Raw genomic sequence first — 16,690 nt, forward strand, 5'->3', positions numbered from 1 at the left:
TTGTAGCCATCTAGGGAGTAAACCAGGAGATAGATCTCTCTGTCTCTTCCTCTCTTTCTGTAACTCTTTCAAATGAATAAATACATCTTTAAAAAGGAAAAAAGAAGGAGAAGCAGCAACATACAGTAGCTGGAACTTGAACCAAGCATTCCAATATGGGATGTGGATATCGCAAGCAGTTGACCTAACCTGCTATGCCACAATGCCTGCCTCAGTGAGACCTTTAAGAGGTGGAGCTTAGAGGGAGATCTCCTGATTGGTCAGGGGTGGGGGATGTGCCTTTGGAAGGAACTATGGGACCCTAGTTGTTCTCTAGCTTCCTGTTTGGCAATGTGACCTCTGGCTCCAGTTGTGATGCTATATGCCATCTGCCATGAGGTTCTCACAGAGCTGAGCCAGTACTGGTGCCTTGGTCCATCAATCTCTAGAACTGTGAGCTAAATAAATCTATATTCTTTATAAAGTTAGCCTTCTTCAGATGTTTCATTTTATTAACAGGTTATCAGGGAATTATAAATTAAAATAGTGATATCTCATTACAATGCTTATTAGAGTGGCAAAAATCTAAAACAATAATACCAAATTCTGGTGAAGATGCATATAATAAGAACTCTCATGTATTGCTGATGGAAATGTAAAATGCTTTGGAAAATAAGTTGGCAATTTCTAATAAAGTTAAACATATAATCCAGCAATTGTATGGCTTGATACTTATCCAAACAAGCTGAATGTTACTTCCACATAAAATGTGCATATGGATATGTATAAAAACTTTATTTGTAATTGCTAAAAATTTGAAGTGGTCAAGATGTCCTTCAGTGGGTGAATGGAATTGCCACACAAGCAAGCAATAGAATATTTTTCAGTACTAGAAAGAAGTGAAAAACAAATAAATGAAACGACATGTTATTAAGTCACAAAAAAGACTTGGAAGGAATGTAAGTGCATATTACTGAATGAAAGAAACTCATCTGAAAGTCTACGTACTCTGTGGGTTCAACTGTTTCATATTCTGGAACAAGCAAAACAAGGAAGACTGTAAAAATTTGCCAGAGTCTGGGGGACAAAAGGGTAAATTTGCCAAACAGAGGATTTTTAGATAAGTCAAGCATATTCTCTAAGATGTTTTCCTGGTGGATTCATGGATACATTTGTCAAAACCCATAGAACGTACAACACTGAGAGTGAATCATAATGTGAAGCATGGACATTGGGTGATAATGATGTGTTAGTGTAGGTTCGTCAGTTTTAATAAGTGTACCAGAAGTTCTGATGTGGAATATTTGACAGGAAGATTGTTCATGTGGGGAAGTAGTGATTATATGGGTCCATTCTATATTTCTCCATTTTTTGTGAACCCCAAATTTGTCTAAAAGATTAAAATCTATTTTTAAAACATGACGCATTGAAAAAGGATGATCTCAGAATCAGCCCTTAAGGCATGCATTCGGATCTGGCTGAAGAGCCCATGAGAGTATTTTAGGCATGGAAAGCCAAAACACTCGGAAAAAAAAAAAAAAAAAACCTAAATGAAAGATCTCTACAAGTGAGATCCCAGTGGAAAGAATGGGCCATCAAAGGAGGTACCTTTCTCTGAAGGGAGGAGAGAACTTCCACTTGGACTATGGCCTTGTCGAAATAAGATCAAAGTCGGCGAGCTCAGGGGGCTTCCATGGCCTTGGCAACTCATGACTAGAGCCTGGGGAGATTGCTGACTCCTTAAACAAGAGTGTCAATTTGTTAAGTCAACAACAGGAGTCACTGTGGCCTATTCCTCATGTAGGATCTCTGTCCTTAATGGGTAGTTCAATGTGAATTAATGCTAAAACTAGTGCTCAAACAATATTTTGCACTTTGTGTTCTGTGTGGGTGAAACTGATGAAATCTTTACTTAATATATACTAAATTGATCTTCTGTATATAAAGATAATTGAAAATGAATCTTGATGTGAATGGAATGGGAGAGGGAGCGGGAGATGGGAGGGTTGCGGGTGGGAGGGAAGTTATGGGGGGGAAAAAGCCATTGTAATCCATAAACTGTACTTTGGAAATTTGTATCTACTAAATAAAAGTTTAAAAAAATTAAAAAAAAGGATGGTCCTGGGGCCAGCGCTGTGATGTAACAGCTTTTTCTTGCCTAATGGCTCTGGCTAAAACTTCCAGAACTATATTGAATAGCAATGGTGAGAAGAGTAGGCATCCCTGTCTGGTACTGGATCTCAGTGGAAATGCTTCCAACTTTTCCCCATTCAATAGGATGCTGGCTGTGGGATTGTCATAAATTGCCTTGATTGTGTTGAGGAATGTTCCTTCTGTATCCAATTTGTTTAGAATTTTCATCATGAAATAGTGTTGAATTTTATCAAAATGTTTTCTCTGCATCTATTGAGATAATCATATGATTTTTCTTCTGCAGTTTGTTAATGTGGGGCATCACATTGATTGATTTGCAAACATTGAACCATCCCTGCATACCTGCATACCAGGGATAAGTCCCATTTGGTCTGGGTGGATGATCTTTCTGATACGTTGTTGCATTCTTTTTTTTTATTTTTTGACAGGCAGAGTTGACAGTGAGAGAGAGACAGAGAGAAAGGTCTTCCTTTTCCGTTGGTTCACCCCCCAATGGCTGCTGCAGACAGCGCTCTGCAGCCAGCGTGCTGCGGCCTGCACACTGTGCTAATCTGAAGCCCGGAGCCAGGTGCTTCTCCTGGTCTTCTATGCAGGTGCAGAGCCCAAGGACTTGGGCCATCCTCCACTGCACTCCCGGGCCAGAGCAGAGAGCTGGACAGGAAGAGGAGCAACCGGGATAGAATCCGGCGCCCTGACCGGGACTAGAACCCAGTGTGCTGGCACTGCATGTGGAGGATTAGCCTACTGAGCTGCGGCGCCGGCCCATGTTGTTGCATTCTATTGGCCAGAATTATATTGAGGATTTTTGCGTCTATGTTCATCATGGAATTGGTTTGTAATTCTCTTTCTCTGCTGCATCTTTTTCAGCTTTAGGAATTAAGATACTGGCTTCGTAGCAAAGATTTGGGAGGATTCCCCCTCTTTCAATTGTTTTGAATAGTTTGAGAAGAATTGGAGTTAGTTCTTCTTTAAATGTCTAGTTGAGTTCAGCAGTGAATCCATCCAGTCCTGGGTTTTTCTTTGTTGGAAGGGCCTTTATTACTGCTTTGGTTTCTGACTTGGTTATGAGTCTGTTTAGGTTCATAGTTCATTTTAGGTAGGCTTTATGTGTCCTGTAATCTATCCATTCCCAATAGGTTTCCCAGTTTGTTGGCACACAACTCTGTAGTAATTTCTGATGACTCTTTATTTCTGTGGTGTCTGTTGTTACATTCCCTTTTTCATCTCTAATTTTATTGATTTGGGTCTTCTCTCTCCTTTTTTTGGTTAGTTGGGCCAATGGTGTGTCAATTTTGCTTATTTTTTCAAAAAACTACCTCTTCGTTTTGCTGATCTTTTGTAATTTTTTTTTTATTCAATTTCGTTGATTCCAAAAAAAAAAAAGCTCTTTTATTTGGTGCCTTTCCAATTTCTTGATGTAGGCACCTATTGCTATAAACTTTTCTCTTAACACTGCTTTTGCTCTATCCTATGAGTTTTGATATGTTGTGTTATCTTCATTTGCTTCCAGAAAGTTTTTGATTTCTCTTTTAATTTCTTCTATAACCCACTATTCATTCAGGAGCATGTTGTTCAGTCTCCATGTGTTTGCATATGCTCTAGAGATTCCTGAGTAACTAGCTTGTAGGGTTTCTGATGAGAAGTCTGCTGTGAGTCTAACTGGAGATCTTCTGAGAGTAACCTGGCTTTTCTCTCTTGCACATTTTAGAATCTTTTCTTTGTTTCACTGTGGTGAATTTGTTACAATGTGTTGTGTGAGGATCTTTTCTGGTCATGTCTATTGGGAGTTCTGTGTGCTTTTTGTAGTTGGATGTCTCTTTCTTTCTCCAAAAGTTTTCTGCTAGTATCTCACTAAAAAGGCTTACTAATCCTTTTTCTCTTTCCATGCCTTCAGGAACTCCTAGAACTGAATTTTTGTTTTTTTAATAGTATCCTGTAGATTCCCAACAATTTTTTAGATTTCTTTTTTTTCAAACTTTTATTTAGTAAATATAATTTTCCAAAGTACAGTTTATGGATTACAATGGCTTTTCCCCCCCCATAACTTCCCTCCCACCCGCAACCCTCCCATCTCCCGCTCCCTCTCCCATTCCATTCACATCAAGATTCATTTTCAATTATCTTTATATACAGAAGATCAATTTAGTATATATTAAGTAAAGATCTCATCAGTTTGCACCCACACAGAACACAAAGTATAAAATACTGTTTGAGTACTAGTTATAGCATTAATTCACATTGCACAACACATTAAGGACAGAGATCCCACATGAGGAGTAAGTACACAGTGCCTAAAATACTCTCATGGGCTCTTCAGCCAGATCCGAGTTCCTTAAGGGCTGATTCTGAGGCCAGAGTGCTGTTTAGGACATCTGCCATTCTACGAGTCTGCTGTGTATCCCACTTCCCATGTTGGATCATTCTCTCCCTTTTTGATTCTATCAGTTAGTATTAGCAGACACTTGTCTTGTTAGTGTGATCCCTTTGATTCTTAGACCTATCAGAGCCATCGGTTGTGAACTGAAATTAATCACTTGGACTAGTGAGATGGCATTGGTACATGCCACCTTGATGGGATTGTATTGGAATCCCCTGGCACATTTCTAACTCCACCATTTGGGGCAAGTCCGATTGAGCATGTCCCAAATTGTACATCTCCTCCCTCTCTTTTTCCCACTCTTATATTTAACAGGGATCACTTTTCAGCTAAATTTCAACACCTAAAAATAAATGTGTGTTGATTACAGAGTTCAACCAATAGTATTAACTAGAACAAAAAAAAATACTAAAAGGGATAAAGTATTAAATTGTACATCAACATCATGCTGAGTGAATTAAGCCAGTCCCAAAGGAACAAATATCATATGTTCTCCCTGATCGGTGACAACTAACCAACCACAAAAAAGGAAACCTGTTGAAGTGAAAGGGACACTGTGAAAAACAGTGACTTGATCAGCCCTTGTCCTGACTGTTGATGTACAATTTAATAATTTTTTAGATTTCTAATTTCCTTTTCTTATCTTTGGTTTGACTGTATTATTTCCTGTGCTCTATCTTCTAAGTCCAATCTTCTCTCTTCTGCCTCACTGATTCTGTTTTTAAGGCTCACAACCGTGTTTTTTATTTGTTCTATTGAATTCTTCGTTTCATTTTGATTCCTCCTTAAGATTTCATTTTCATGAGAGAGATTTTCTTTTATGTCCTGCATGGATTTCAGTAGTTCATGCATTTGTTTTTGATTACTTCTAAGTATTACTATCATCATTTTTTTGAGTTCCATTTCTTGCATTCCTTCTATCTCATCATCTTCATAATCTTGTATTGAAGTGTCATTTCCTTTTGGGAGCATCATGTTGTCTTCCTTATTCTTGTTTCTTGAATTATTGCGTTTGTTCTGCATTTGTGGAGATACTTGTTGGTTTCTTTTTTTTTTTTTTTACCCCCACTATGGTGGCTTTTCTCATTGTGACTGTAGAAAAGTGGACTGTCTGCTTTCAGTGAATCTCTAGAGGCTTGTTGTGGGTGTGCCAGAGAGCTCTGTTCAGTTCTTCAGGGTTTAGGGTGTGCCTAAATTGACACACCCAGGTTTGGTATGGTAAGTCTTTCTCTTTCTCTCTCTCTCTCTCTCTCTCTCTCTAATCAGAAGGGAAGTAATTCTGCTCAGCTGATCTCTTCTCCTCAATGACACTAGCCCCACTGGGTATAATATTCATCTGCTCTGTCTCAAGGACCACACAAAGGATCTGTGCAGTCCTCAGTGTAAGTTCAGATTCCCCTGCAATGTCTCTCATCATGTAGCCAGAGCCACCCGAGCTCCCCCAAAGTCTCAGCCACACCATGAGTTCTCCCACACACCCTCAGTGTTTTTTTTTTACAGTCCCGGTTCAGAAGCTCCATACAGTTACTAGGTCTTAGTCTCCCGTTATTACTCCCCACCAGAGTCAGGTTTCTCTGCTCAGTTGATTGCTCGGCACAGTCCCAAGCTGGCGCAGCTGTTACATATGTCCAAAATGGTGCCTGCTCTGTCGGCTCATGTGCCTTTGTAAGGTGACTGGAGAGAGAGGATCATGTCCGTACTGTCCCTTTTATTTTTTCTTTCCTCTAGTTAGGCTAGTGTACTTTCCCCCATGGGGCTTCAAGCCTCGTTTCCTCTAGGCTCTTTCTGCCACTTTTCCACCAGTGTCTCAGGATACTGTGGTCTCGTGTCACCTCACTTTCCAGTGCTGGTGCAGAGGCTCTTAGCTGCTGAAGTCCTGAGCCGTGGGCACCCTCCACGTAGGTCCACCATGTCCCTTTAATTACAGAAGTGTTTCATCTGCCATTTTTTCCCTAACTCTTCCCTGAGACTACACAATCTCCACTTTTATTAAATTATCTTTTCCTGGACTGCATCCGTAAGCTCCCTCCCTGTTCCACCATCTTGGAACCCCTATCCAAAATGTTAGTTTCTAATGATAATAACATAAGTATTTATTTACTTTTAATCTACTAAACATTTTTCGTGACCCTATCTACCTACCTACTTACCTACCTACTTATCTGTAATTTTAACATAGTGATTGCAAAAGTTTCAAAGGAGCAATTCCACTAATAATAAAATTTATTTAATGTAATTTAAGATTTGTTTGTGTTTCTTCGTCTCTTTAGGATATATATTATTAGGAAGGTATGATAAAAGTAACAGAATTAAATTATCTTGAAATAATTTTGCTTAAAAACTATGTAACATATTTACCTGGTTTAAAAGTAAAACCATGATGCAGACATTGTGGTACAGCTGTTTAAGCCACCTGCATCTCATATGGGAGTGCTGATTTGCCTCCTGGCTAATATGCTTCTAATACAGGTTTTCCCTGCGAATGTACCTGGGATACATGGATGAAGGGTCCTACCACCCAAGTGGGAGACCTACATGGAATTCCTGGCTCCTAGCTTTGGCCTGATACAACCCCAGCTATTGCAGGCATTTGGGGAGTGAACCAGAAGGTGGACTCTTTCTTTCTCTCTTCCTTTCAAATAAACATTTTAAAAAAGTCAAACAATTCAGTGTACATTCAGAGTGGTGGATGTTGTGGCATAGCACAACCCGAATCACAGTGGCTGGGATTGAGTCTAGCCTCCACTTGCTCTCCAGCTTCCTGCTAATGCACTTCCTGGGAGGTAGCAGATGATGGCTCAGGCACTTGGGTCCTGCCACTCACATGGGAAACCTGGATGGAATCCTTGGCTCTTGGCTTTGGCCTGGTCCTAATTCAGCTCTTGTGGGCATTTAAAGAGTGAACCAATGAATGCAAGATTCTCTCTCTCTCTCTCTCTCTCTCTCTCTCTCTCTCTCTTTTGCTTTGCCTTTCAAATAACTAAATGAACTTTTAAAAATGTACATTCAGGGAGATCTAGTTTCTATTTCCTCTTTTTTTAAAAAAATATTTTTGTTTATTTGAAAGGGAAAATTAGAGAGAGAGAGAGATTTTCCATCTAGTGGTTCACTCCCCACGTGGCTGCAATGGCCAGGACTGGGCCCAGCGGAAGCCAAGATCCAGGTGCTCCCTATGGGTTCCTACATGGTTGCAGGGGCCCAAAGACTTGGGCCATCCTTCACTGGTTTTGCAGGCACACTAGCAGAGAGCTGGCTTGGAAGTGGAGTAGTGAGAACTCAAAGTGCTGGCCATATGGGATGCTCCGGATGGCAGCTTTACCTGCTGTGCCACAACACTGCCCTCTCTATCTGTCTCTTTTCTGCTTGCTATTCTTCCCCTGTAGATGATAATTTTTATTGGATTTTGTTCTGTTTTAGAATTCTTTCTTTTTGCAAATAAAAGCAAAATGTACATATATTAATGTGTTTATGAGCATATTATTAGATGTAATTTCTTATAAGGCTTTCTAATCTGATGTTTAAATAAGTGTTTCTAGTTTTCATAGTACTAATACACAGTTATTTCTCATGAGATACCTTTTAATTTGTTTTATTTTCTGTTGGCACTGAAGACTCAGATGAATTGAGATTTACTTAATTTTATCAGGTTTCTGTGTGGCACAGCTAGATAGTAGTGTGGCATTGAAGTTAAGAGAAAAAGTTTTTGAGGCAGATTCCCTGATTCTGTCCTACCATTTATAAATTATGTGACTTAGAGCAAGTTACTTAACCTTTTAAGGCTGTGTTCCTTCAGCCTTCCAGTGGAAGTATTTATGGTATCTATCTCATTGGGATAACTGAGATAATATAAAAATTCTCTAGCCAATGCCCAGAAAACAAGAAATGCTTGTTAGATTTCAGCTAGTACTACTCATTTTCACCCACGTAACCTCCTAGATTACCTTTGTCTTTTTTTAAAGTAATTAATTTTTTTAAGAAATACAAATTTCATATGTACAATTTTGCCTGCACCCCCACCCCTCCTCCTCTCCCCTCTCCACTTCCCAGCCCCATTCTCCATTAAGATTCATTTTCAATTAACTTTGTATACAGAAGATCAACTCTATACTAAAAAGTAAAGATTTCAACAGTTTGCACACACACACAAATGTTTGAAAACAAGTATCACAATCAACTCTCATAACACAACTCATTGAAGACAGAGGTCCTGAATGGGAAGTTAGTGCACAGTGACTCCAGTTGTTAATTTAACAATTAACACTCTTATGTATAACGTCAGTGACCACCCGAGGCTCTTGACATGAGCTGCCTAGGTTATGGAAGCCTTTTGAATACACAACTCCATCAGTATTTAGACAAGGCCATAAGCAAAGTGGAAGTTTTCTCCTGACTTTAGAGAAAAGTACATCCTAGGCCGGCACCACGGCTCAATAGGCTAATCTTCCACCTTGCGGCACCGGCACACCGGGTTCTAGTCCCGGTCGGGGCACCGGATTCTGTCCCGGTTGCCCCTCTTCCAGGCCAGCTCTCTGCTATGGCCCGGGAGTGCAGTGGAGGATGGCCCAAGTGCTTGGGCCCTGCACCCGCATGGGAGACCAGGAGAAGCACCTGGCTCCTGGCTTCAGATCAGTGCGGTGCGCTGGCCGCAACGCGCCGGCCACGGCAGCCATTGGAGGGTGAACCAACGGCAAAGGAAGACCTTTCTCTCTGTCTCTCTCTCTCACTGTCCACTCTGCCTGTCAAACAAAACAAAACAAAACAAAACAAAAAACAACAAAAAAAAAGTATATCCTTCTTTGATAGCCACTTTTTTCCATTGGAATCTCACTTAGATCCCACATGCAGAACATTTTTTGCCACAGTATCTTGGCTTTACATGCCTAAAGTGCTCTCAAGGGCTTTTCAGCCAGACCAGGAAGACATAAGGGCCTATTCCAAAGTCAGAGTGTTACTTAAAGCAATTGTCATTCTATGAGTCTGCTCTGTGGACTTCTTCCCATGTTGGAGCATTCCCTTATTTTTAATTCTATCTATTATAATTACCTGACACTTGAACCTATTTATATGATCTCTTTAACACTTAATCTTATCTATATGTTCACTGTAATACTTAATGTGATCCCTTTAACACTTAAGATGACATTTTTACCACCCAGCTTAATGGAATTTAGGGTTCCATGATGTTTTTTAAACCTTACCCTTAGAAGTTAGTCCTTAGGAATATATGCAGAACTATACAGCTTTACAGTTATAAACTTCCTCCTCCCTCTCTTATTCCCATTCTTATTTCTTACTGAGTTCCATCCTCAATTGACTTTATACACATATGATTAATTATTCATTAAGTAAAGAGTTCAGCAAATAGTAAGAGAAAAAAAAGGGAAGGAATAAAACTGTTCCTTGAAAGTCAAGAAAATGGCAACTCAAGTTATCCCTTCTCGAAGTGTAAACTTCACTTCTGCAGATTTCATTTTATGTGCTCTATTCATTCTCTCAGATCAGAGAGAACATATGGTATTTGTCCCTTTGTAATTGGCTTATTTTACTAATATGATATTTTCCAGATTCATACATTTTGTTGAAAATGCCCAGATTTCATTTTCTACTGCTGTGTAATATTCCATAGTGTATATATATATATATATATATATATCCCATAATTTCTTTATCCAGTCTTCTGTTGATGGGCATTTAGGTTGACTCCATGTCTTAGCTATTGTAAATTGAATTGCATGCAGATAACTCTTTTTTTTTTTTTTGACAGGCAGAGTAAATAGAGAGAGAGACAGAGAGAAAGGTTTTCCTTTTTGCCGCTGGTTCACCCTCCAATGGCCGCTGCGGCCGGCACATCACACTGATCCGAAGCCAGGAGCCAGGTGCTTTTCCTGGTCTCCCATGCGGGTGCAGGGCCCAAGGACTTGGGCCATCCTCCACTGCCTTCCCGGGCCATAGCAGAGAGCTGGCCTGGAATAGGGGCAACTGGGATAGAATCTGGCGCCCTGACCAGGACTAGAACCCGGTGTGCTGGCACCACAAGGCGGAGGATTAGCCTATTAAGCCACAGCGCTGGCCAGATAACTCTTTTAATTACTGATTTCATTTCCCTTGGGTAAATTCCCAAGAGTGGAATGGTTGGATCATATGTTAGGTCTATATTCAGATTTTTGAGGTATCTGCACACTGCCCTCCATAGTGGCTTTACCAGTCTACAATCCCACCAAAAATGGATTAGGGTACCTTTTTCCCCACATCCTCAGCAACATTTGTTTTTTGTTGATTTCTGTAAGAAAGCCATTCTAACTTGGGTGATGTAAAACCTCATTGTGGTTTTGATTTGCATTTCCCTGATTGCTAGTGATCCTGAACACTTTTTCATGTGTCTGTTCATCATTGGATTTCCTCCTTTGAAAAATGTCTCTTTTAGTCCTTTGCCCATCTCTTGATTGGGTTGTTTGTTTTGTTGTTGTGGAGTTTCTTGATCTCTTTGTATATTCTGGTTATTAATCCTTTATTAGTTATATTGTTTGCAAATATTTTCTCCCATTCTGTCATTTGCCTCTTCACTTTCCTGACCGTTTCTTTTGCAGTGCAGAAACTTCTCAATTTGATGTAATCCAAGTTGTTAATTCTGGCTTTGACTGCCTGTGCTTCTGGGGTCTTTTCTAAGAACTCTTTGCCTATGCCAATGTCCTGCAGGGCTTCCCCAATGTTCTCTAATAATTTGATAATGTCGTGTTGTAGATTTAGATCTTTAATACATTTTGAGTGGATTATTGTATAAGGTGTAAGGGATCTTACTTCATACTTCTGCATATGGAAATCCAGTTTTCTCAGCACCTTTTGTTGAAGAGACTGTCCTTGTTCCAGGGATTGGTTCTAGCTCTTTGATCGAATATAAGTTGGTTGTAGATGCTTGGACTGATTTCTGGTGATTCTATTCTGTTCCATTGGTTTATCCATCTATTTTTGTACCAGCATCAGACTGTTTTGGTTATAACTGCCCTGTAGTATATCTTGAAATCTGGAATTGTGATGCCTCTGGCTTTGTTTTGTTGTATAAGATTGTTTTAACTATCTGAGGTCTCCTGTGCTTCCATATGAACTTCAGCATCATTTTTTTCTAGATTGAAAAGAATGTCTTTGGTACTTTGATTGGAATTGCATTGAATCTGTAAATTGCTTTCTTAAGGATGGACTTTTTTTTCCTTTTCAACTTTTATTTAATAAATATAAATTTCCAAAGTACAACTTCTGAATTATAACAGCTTTTCCCCCCATAACCTCCCTCCCACCCGCAACCATCCCATCTCCCACTTCTTCTCCCATCCCATTCTCCATCAATATTCATTTTCATTTATCTTTATATACAGAACATCAACTTAGTATATACTAAGATTTCAACAGACTCACCCACAAAGACACACAAAGTATAGAGTACTGTTTGAGTAGTAGTTTTACCGTTAATTCCCATAGTACAACACATCAAGGGCAGAGGTCCTACATGGGGAGCAGGTGCACAGTGACTCCTGTTGTTGATTTAACAATTGACACTCTTATTTATGACATCAGTAATCACCCGAGGCTCTTGTCATGAGCTGCCAAGGCTACAGAAGCCTCTTGAGTTCACCAACTCTGATCTTATTTAGACAAGGCCATAGTCAAAGTGGAAGTTCTCTCCTCCCTTCAGAGAAAGGTACCTCCTTCTTTGATGGCCCCTTCTTTCCACAGGGATCTCACTCAAAGAGATCTTTTTTTTTTCTTTTGACAGGCAGAGTGGACAGTGAGAGAGAGAGAGAGACAGAGAGAAAGGTCTTCCTTTTCCGTTGGTTCACCCTCCAATGGCTGCCATGGCTGATGCGCTGCGGCCGGTGCACCGCGCTGATCTGATGGCAGGAGCCAGGTGCTTCTCCTGGTCTCCTATGGGGTGCAGGGCCCAAGCACCTGGGCCATCCTCCACTGCCTTCCCGGGCCATAGCAGAGAGCTGGCCTGGAAGAGGGGCAACCGGGATAGAATCCGGTGCCCCGACCGGGACTAGAACCCAGTGCGCCAGCGCCCTAGGTGGAGGATTAGCCTATTGAGCCGCGGTGCCGGCTCAAAGAGATCTTTCATTTAGGTTTTTTTTTTTTTTCCAGAGTGTCTTGGCTTTCCATGTCTGAAATACTCTTATGGGCTTTTTAGCCAGATCCTAATGCCTTAAGGGCTGATTCTGAGGCCAGAGTGCTGTTTAGTGCTTTTGCCATTCTATGAGTCTGTGCGGTGACTCTTCCTCATCACTGCCAGAGAATTAGGCAGGCTGCCCGCAGCTTGCCTTGGCTGAGGAGGGGAAGTGTGCCACCCGCCACTCAGCCTCCCTAAACCCCAGGGGACAATCAGATGCGATGGGGAGTCGAGTCGAAGCAGGATCTCACTTTATTATAAAAGGGAGGTGTTTATAAAGCTGCAGTACAGAGTGGATACAGGAAAGGGGTGGGGTGCTGTGACGCAAAAGGGTTTTAGCCAATCCTGTTATACCACCTCAGTGATCATTAGGCAAAAGCGCCCTGGGGCTGGGTCATTTACTGCCAGGGATTTGAAACTTAAAGACAGGTCTTCAAACTCGAGGCAGGCTTAGGGAGTTCCTCTAGGCCTTTCCGGATTCAGCCTCCCCTACAAGTCTGCTGTGTATCCCACTTCCCATATAGGATCATTCTCTCCTTTTTAATTCTATCAATTATTTGTAGATACTGGTCTTATTTATGTAATCCCTTTGACACTTAATTTTATCTTTTTGATCCATTATGAACTTAAACTGATCACTTTAACAAGTAAGATGGCATTGGTAAATGCTTTGATAGGATTGAATTGGAATTCCCTGGCACGTTTCTAGCTCTACCATTCGGGGTAAGTCTGAGAGAGCATGTGCCAAACTGTACATCTCCTCCCTCTCTTATTCCCACTCTTATATTTAACAGGGATCACTTTTCATTTAAATTTAAACACCTAAGAATAATTGTGTGTTAATTAAAGAGTTCAACCAATGGTATTAAGTAGAACAATAAAACACTTAAAGGGATAAAGTATTAAGTTGTTCCTCGACAGTCAGGACAAGGGCTGATCAAGTCATTGTTTCTCATAGTATCTAAGGATGGACATTTTGATGATGTTGATCCTTCAAATCCATGAACATGGAAAATTTTTCCATTTTTTAATCTTATTCTATTTCCTTCTTGAATGTTTTGTAATTCTCATTGTAGAGATATTTGACATCCTCGGTTAAATTTATTCCAAGTTATTTGATTGTTTTTTAGCTATTGTGAATTGGATTGATTTTAGAAGTTCAATCTCAGCCTTATTACCTTTGTCTTAAATGATCTTTTTGTTTTTGGAAGATAACACTAATTTATCTTTACTATATCAATACCTGTATAATAATTGTGGTGCTGGTATTGCAGATTTTAGCCATGTCTATAAAATACCTTTATTTTCGTTTCTTTCTGCTTTCTTTTAAATTCTCCACCTTTTCTGTTCAGTTTTGTTTTAAATTCCTCACCAAACCTACAATGACTCCTGGAAAAGATAGTCACTGATGAATTATTACTAGCTGAAGTGAAGGCTTTGTGAAGAAGGTAGTTTTTATTATTTAAAATATCTGTTGAATTCAGTGTATGAACAGACTTGAAGGTGGGAAGGCTATATAAACGAAGTCATAGTAGCTTGGAGCACAGAATTCAGGAAACATTATTAAACTGAAAATTCCTGAATTAGTGTGTTGCAGTAGCTATAGCAATCTGAAAATTTTTAGAAAGTGTGCATTATATTTCATATGAGTAAGGTACCTAGCACTTAAAAATGTATAGGTGGGTCATTTGGGGGTTTCAAAGAATTTCATATTAATGTAGTATGTTGGTCATATTTTTGTTTTTAAAAATAAGGAAACAAAGTTAACTTTAAAAGAGAAATTCAGAAGTATGAGACACCCAACTTTTCATGGGGTTTTTCTGAGTGTGGTCAGTTTGGTCACTACATTCATGTTATCTGTCACTAGATGGAGTCCATGAGTCCAAGGAATTCTTGGTTGGCTTTGGCCTCTTCCTGTGATTTCTGTTCTGTGCCTTTAAAGGGGAGGATAATACTTTAAAAGAAAATACCAGGCTTTTTTTAATGACAGAATGTTTGGATTCACCTTTTAAAAAATTCATCAGCTTATAAAACTGTAAAATACATAGGTACTTCAAAAAGTTCATGGAAAAATGAGATTAAAAGCTAAGTTTATTTTTGGTGCAAAACTTTTTGAAATCCACACACATGTTTTTCAAAATATAGAACTTTCTACTTTTTGAAGATCCCTCTCATTGTCTTTTTGAAGACCCCTCATAATCTTGTAAGGTCTTCACATTCTTGCCCTCCAAAATATTTTTTGGAAAAGACCACTAAGACCACTATTTAATATAAGTTGCCAATCTTTCTGGTGATAAGCACTTTTTTTTTTTTTTTTTTTTTTTTACAGGCAGACTGGATAATGAGAGAGAGACAGAGAGAAAGGTCTTCCTTTTTGCTCTTGGTTCACCCTCCAATGGCCGCTGTGGCCGGCGCATCACGCTGATCCGAAGCCAGGAGCCAGGCGTTTTTCCTGGTCTCCCATGCGGGTGCAGGGCCCAAGGACTTGGGCCATCCTCCACTGCCTTCCCGGGCCATAGCAGAGAGCTGGCCTGGAAGAGGGGCAACCGAGATAGAATCCGGCGCCCCGACCGGGACTAGAACCCGGTGTGCCGGCGCCGCAAGGTGGAGGATTAGCCTGTTAAGCCACGGTGCCGGCCAATAAGCACGTTTTTAATTTACTATTTTTTAATGCCAGTTTAAAAATTAAGTTGTAATCCTCTTTTCGAGTACCCCAATATTCAGGAGTTCTTGATCTCAATGCTTTTATACATTCCCTTCTACCCATGAACTTCCTTCCAATACCAGTAAGAATGTGTTGCATGTTAACTGTCAATTCTTAGCCTAGTGCAACAAAAACTTGCTTTTCCAAAACCATAAAATTCTTCAGTATTGTAGCCTTCTCTCTTTAATGCTGAGAAATTTCTTATATATCTATATCATTGCTTCTTAGCACTCTGTCCAGCACATATATTCAACAAATGTTGAATGACCAAACAAAAAACCTTACATGATATGAGGCATCATGAGAGAAAGGTTAGAATAAGCAAGGCTGTTAAAAGGTAAGAAGCCTGAGGCTAACAGTAGGTAATAAGAGCTGGAGAGTGTTCCAGTCACATACTTACTAAGCAGTTTATTTTGGGTAGGATCTGAACAATGGGAACAGAGTAGATGAAAACATAAAGTGGTTACAGAAAAGATCTTGGGAGCTTTCCAGGATTCAAAGAGAATACAGTTAATTTAGTTTATCTTGTATGCAAGGCATTGGTGGGCAAGGTCTGATCTAATTCCTTTTTTGTGTCTTTCTGCTATAGCACGTGTCCTTATAGTCGGCCTCCCTTTGGCTATGGAAATTTTCCAAGTTCAATGCCAGAATGCCTTGGTTATTATGAAGACAGGTACCAAAAACATGAGGCTATGTTTTCAGCTTTAAATAGAGACTATCCTTTTAGAGACTACCCAGATGAACGCACACACAGTGAAGATTCTCAGAATTGTGAGAGCATGGATGGGACCTCTTACTATAACAGTCATAGCCACAGTGGGGAAGAGTACTTAAATCCCATGCCTCAGCTGGACATTGGAGCCTTGGAGAACGTCTTCACAGCCCCAACATCAACTCCCTCTAGCATCCAGCAAGTCAATGTTACTGACAGCGATGAAGAGGAAGAAGAAAAAGTGCTCAGGAATTTATAATTTTAAAACCATATGCATAGAAAATAAACATTTCTTAAAATATATCTGGGTCAGTTGGTGTGAGAAAAAAAGCCTAGAATGCTTTGCTAAGAGTTTTCAGCCATGATTTGAAGAGTCAAAACCAAATGCAGTTTATATCTTCATGAAGTTTTGATTAGTGGAAGTATAATCCTGTTAATTCATCATAGGAGTATTTAAAATATGAAGTAGCTAATTTATGGCTGAAATTACATCAACATGTGTTATCTTTATCTTGGCATGCCAGCTATAAAATATGGAAGCTTCACAACTGTATGTGTGTGGAAAGGGAATATGTATATATACACACACATATATACAATTATATG

The 16,690-nt window shown here is 39.8% G+C and overlaps 1 protein-coding gene across 2 annotated transcripts in view; it reads left to right on the top strand.

Annotated features, from left to right (window-relative positions):
* Window positions 1-16,343, top strand: part of SOX30 (SRY-box transcription factor 30) — a 59,739-nt gene extending 43,396 nt beyond the window's left edge. The window contains exon 5 of one of the 2 annotated variants that reach the window (XM_062188766.1): window positions 15,962-16,343. In XM_062188766.1, coding sequence (XP_062044750.1) covers window positions 15,962-16,343 — 382 coding nt within the window. The remainder of the gene's footprint in view (window positions 1-15,961) is intronic. The other variant, XM_062188767.1, reaches the window with a different exon arrangement.
* Window positions 16,344-16,690: the final 347 nt, after the last annotated feature.

Source organism: Lepus europaeus, chromosome 4, assembly GCF_033115175.1.
Source record: "Lepus europaeus isolate LE1 chromosome 4, mLepTim1.pri, whole genome shotgun sequence".
Taxonomy (NCBI): Eukaryota; Metazoa; Chordata; class Mammalia; order Lagomorpha; family Leporidae; genus Lepus; species Lepus europaeus.